Source organism: Syzygium oleosum, unplaced genomic scaffold (assembly GCF_021117445.2).
Source record: "Syzygium oleosum isolate NSW1041296 unplaced genomic scaffold, Sole_v2.1 Sole_v2.13, whole genome shotgun sequence".
Lineage (NCBI taxonomy): Eukaryota > Viridiplantae > Streptophyta > Magnoliopsida > Myrtales > Myrtaceae > Syzygium > Syzygium oleosum.
This window is the reverse complement of record NW_026607497.1, coordinates 575,947-579,819: the sequence shown is the minus strand read 5'-3', so window position 1 is coordinate 579,819 and position 3,873 is coordinate 575,947. Positions and strand designations below refer to the sequence as shown.

Here is a 3,873-nt window from a genome sequence, read left to right as displayed (position 1 = left end):
TGAAAAGAAAGAGAGCGAGTACTTGGAATTCTGATTGTAACAAAATATACAGCACGGAGCAGATGGCCACGAAATAATAACCATTCACCATGGTTTAGATTAGCTTATAAATCTTCAAACACAGCGCATGATTGAGCGAAGCTAAAAAAAAGTGTTTGTCCATAGTAGAAAGGCAGGCAGGCGCTTCGAGATGGTATCCCCCCGTCTCCCGGCATGCTGCGCTTGCTCGGCTGATGAGACCGCATCTATAACCGGGGCGCTGGGCGGATGCGAGGGACATCCCATTCTGTCACGATGTGGTCGCGGGTGATCTCTTTGAGAGAGCGGCAACCGCTCAATGCCATGGTCAGCTCGAACTCGTCTCGCAACATCTGAAGTACCTTCCTTACGCCGACCTCGCCTTCTGCAGCCAATGAGAACAAGATGGGGCGTCCAATCTGAAAAAGCGAGCTCAAAAGATGAGTCCGACTTTAACCAAGAACTTGGTAGATTCATGGAGCAGGAGCTAGCTAGGGACCCCCTGAGATGATCGTTTAAGTTTCATATCGAGAGCCTCAAATATATGCATAATTAAAGAACTTACAAATATGCCAGAGGCTCCAAGTGCCAATGCTTTGAAAACATCAGTTCCACGGCGAACACCGCCATCCAGGAACACTGGCACCCGTCCTTGCGCAGCTTTAACAACCTGACTCAACATCACAATTTTTTCAAATGAGAATATGATGACGACAGAATCGAAACTTGCTCAGGCATGTTGGAGTTGGCCTCTGTTTATTAGGACATGTCTAAAAGGAAATGACTTGGGTACTCTTACCTCTTCTAGAGCCATGATGGTGGCAGGAACATAGTCCAGTTGCCGAGCACCGTGATTGGACACGATGATGCCAGCGGCTCCAGCTTGTATGGAAAGCCGAGCTGCACAGACAAAGTCGCGGTAAGTTCACTTTGCTCGGTGGTATCATCAAAAAGGAACAGCCAAACTTTGGTCAGTCTCAGTGTCCTAACCATCCTCAGCCGTAAGTACACCCTTCACTAGGATGGGCAGCGAGGTAATTGTCCGAAGCCACTTCACATCCTACACAAACCCCATTACAGAAGCTTGAATATACGTGGAAGAAAAGATGAAGAAACTCCACTTAAACCCAGTTCCTAAGAATTCTCATTTCATATCATTGCCATTTGATATAGCAGAATAGCAACATTGCAAGGATGGAACAGATATTCGTCTTTCTGGCAAAAGATTGATTAAGGAGTAACCAGTATCGAAATTCTCAACTCAGGCAACATTCTGGAATGGATTGAGATGGCAATAGTGCCATCTATTTTATGTTCAATCTCAGTCCATGAAAAGGGTTTGAGCTGAAATTGTTTTTTTAAAGAGGCCAGCATGACCAACTAATTGCTACAGCACACTAATCAACGACATTTAAAGCTAAGAAGACTGTATGCAATTTGCATAAGCTAACTTACCTTCCAGCTCAGAGTGCGATCAATTTGACCAGCAACATATGAAGCAAGTCCGGAGTCATCACTCTGCGAGGGAAAAAATAACATTGGAATAAACCCAAACAGATGAGTGAATCATTAGTGAAATCAGACTTTTACCGAATATAAAATATAGTGGAATGAGACTTATCACTCACCTTCTCCATCTTTCCAAGGTCTAGACCTTCGAAGTTCTTCAATGTCAAGAATGGTGGCAATGTGAACCTGTAGGGAGCCTATCAGACCTATTCTAATTCAATACATCCTTTCTTCACTGTGGAATTCACAAAAGACACATCGAACCCGATCTAATTTCTTATGTAGACAGTCAGAGATCCACCTGTTCTTGATGTCAGCTTCTCTGCGACCGAGCCTTGGGGTATCAACAGTGAGTGCAATGGCCTTGAAGCCAGCTCTTTCAGCTCTCCTCACAAGCTGAGCTACCACATTCCTGTCTTTGTAAACCTTATTTCATGAACATGAGGATCAAAGGTCAGCATCAGATTAATCTAATCTCCAAACAGCAAGATCAAACTGATCTATTAGGAAAGAAGGTAAGCATATTCAGCTTACATAAAGCTGGAAAAAGCGGATGCCAGGTCCAGTGGAAGCAACTTCTTCAACACTAGAAGTAGCCCACGAAGATAATGTCTGCCACAAATGCGAAGATTTTATAAGTGAAGCAACATGATACATATCAAAGTATCCTAAAAACAAAATTGTTAGCGGATTTAGAATAGGCTTCAGTAATTCTCTAGGCCTCGTCACTTGACAAACACCAAAAAGATGATAAAAAGAATTTATGTATTTACAATACTTGAAAGTATTATCGACAAACAGTTACTGCCAATTTTGACAGAGCAGTACTCAGTAGACCTATTGAAATTGGAGCTAAAGTGCAAGAAACCTTACCATGATAGTGTTAACTGCTGATGCAGCTCTTGCTGTTGCATACTCCCCTGGATAGATATCAGAAAACCATCAGGCATGAAGTCTAATTCTCTGTAATGTTAGCAAAGACCTAAAAGCAAATTACAAGCTTTATTATAAAGGATTAGACTTGTTTCTTCTTCTACTACAAGAAATAAGCTCGCATAATTTGCAATATTGTCGGCACACGGAAAAGGGAAAAAGTGGTTAGTATGCCCTGAGCTCACTTTTGCTGTTTAAGTATGTCGACATAGAGAAAAGATCAAACACCTTCAGGATGAGCCATCTTCTGCATAGCTGTTGGGGCAATCATGATAGGCATTGATATCTTGAATCCCAGGACAGTGGTTCTCATGTCTATCTTGCTCACGTCAATCAGTATACGGGGTCGGAACCTGCACATCGAAGAAATTCCTTTGTCAATAGAATTTTAGAGCCCAAAATCTTGTCACTTAGAAAGGTATACCGATATAATAGGTTGGAAAGGAATGAAACTTGGTGCTGGCAGGGCTAACTCATAACCACCAAAGCATGGAGAACTCACAAGATTTTCGAGAAAGCATATTGGTTCTCATGGAGAGTCCACTGGTCCTCTGCTCCTGATGCATAGTAGTCATAGACCATCTTGGGCAACTTTTGCTTCGCGATGGCCTGATACTCGTTGACATTTGTGATCTCCATCTTTGGAGCTGACCGTTAATCGGTAATCAGCAAAAAATCTGCATTCATCGTCAGTAAGAATTTCATATCAGGTTCCAAATAAGACTAACCACTACTCTGCAGCAATCAAGTAATGTGCACCTAGCCTTATTGTCACTACATCAAACCATTGAGAAGTTACTCACAAGCACAAGAAAGTTTCCTACGAAGATCAATTGCTATAATCAGGCTGTATGGGCCTAGAATTGTAGTCACCTCATCAAACCATCGAGAAGTCACCCATAAACACTGGCAAGTTCAGTTAGTGCTTGCAAGCTGCTCTAAATTGGTAAAACCTTATCAGATAGAGTGTCTACAATTCTAGGCCCATACTAAATAGATATTGATTGAAGCTTTTAAAAGATAGACTTTGTCAACATCTTCACCTAGAAAGCAAGAAAAGGGTAGCAACTGGCAAGTATGCAGCATGTCAAATGATGAAAATATCGATATCCATACTCGACATGAACATGATTCTCGTTAAGTTCAGATTCAAAAACAAAACGAACGCAAACAGTTAGGCGCGGTGGCCGCATCAAGAACGAACTCGTCACGTTAAGAACACCAGAAGAGAGGAATGAGTTGAGGACTGAGTACCTTGGGTTTGCGGAGCTAGTGCATGCAGAAGCAGAGAACCCAGCAGAGACGAGCTGAAGTGGGTGAAAAAGAGGAAGGAACGGAGTGAACAGAGAACGTACGTGAAGCCGATAAATATGGATAGGAAGGAGACAAGAACGGTAGGGCCGATGCATCACC

At 42.6% G+C, this 3,873-nt stretch overlaps 1 protein-coding gene across 1 annotated transcript; it reads right to left on the bottom strand.

Annotated features, from left to right (window-relative positions):
- LOC115681265 (glycolate oxidase) lies at positions 1–3,873 on the bottom strand. The gene is made up of 12 exons (XM_030605152.2): positions 3,715–3,873; positions 2,963–3,137; positions 2,689–2,813; positions 2,401–2,447; positions 2,062–2,139; positions 1,829–1,953; positions 1,647–1,713; positions 1,474–1,536; positions 1,009–1,078; positions 818–918; positions 584–688; positions 1–437 (listed from the first exon to the last, which is right to left on the bottom strand). Exons 2-12 carry the CDS (start codon positions 3,097–3,099, stop codon positions 246–248), a joined length of 1,110 nt encoding a protein of 369 aa, XP_030461012.1. The 5' UTR covers positions 3,100–3,137; positions 3,715–3,873; the 3' UTR covers positions 1–245.

Coding starts and splice junctions, on each gene's coding strand:
- LOC115681265 (XM_030605152.2), bottom strand. CDS start 3,099: ATGGAGATCACAAATGTCAACGAGTATCAGGCCATCGCGAAGCAAAAG. Junction 2,448..2,688: donor GAAGATGGCTCATCCTGAAG/GTGTTTGATCTT, acceptor ATATCTATCCAG/GGGAGTATGCAACAGCAAGA. Junction 1,079..1,473: donor ATCGCACTCTGAGCTGGAAG/GTAAGTTAGCTT, acceptor GGGTTTGTGTAG/GATGTGAAGTGGCTTCGGAC.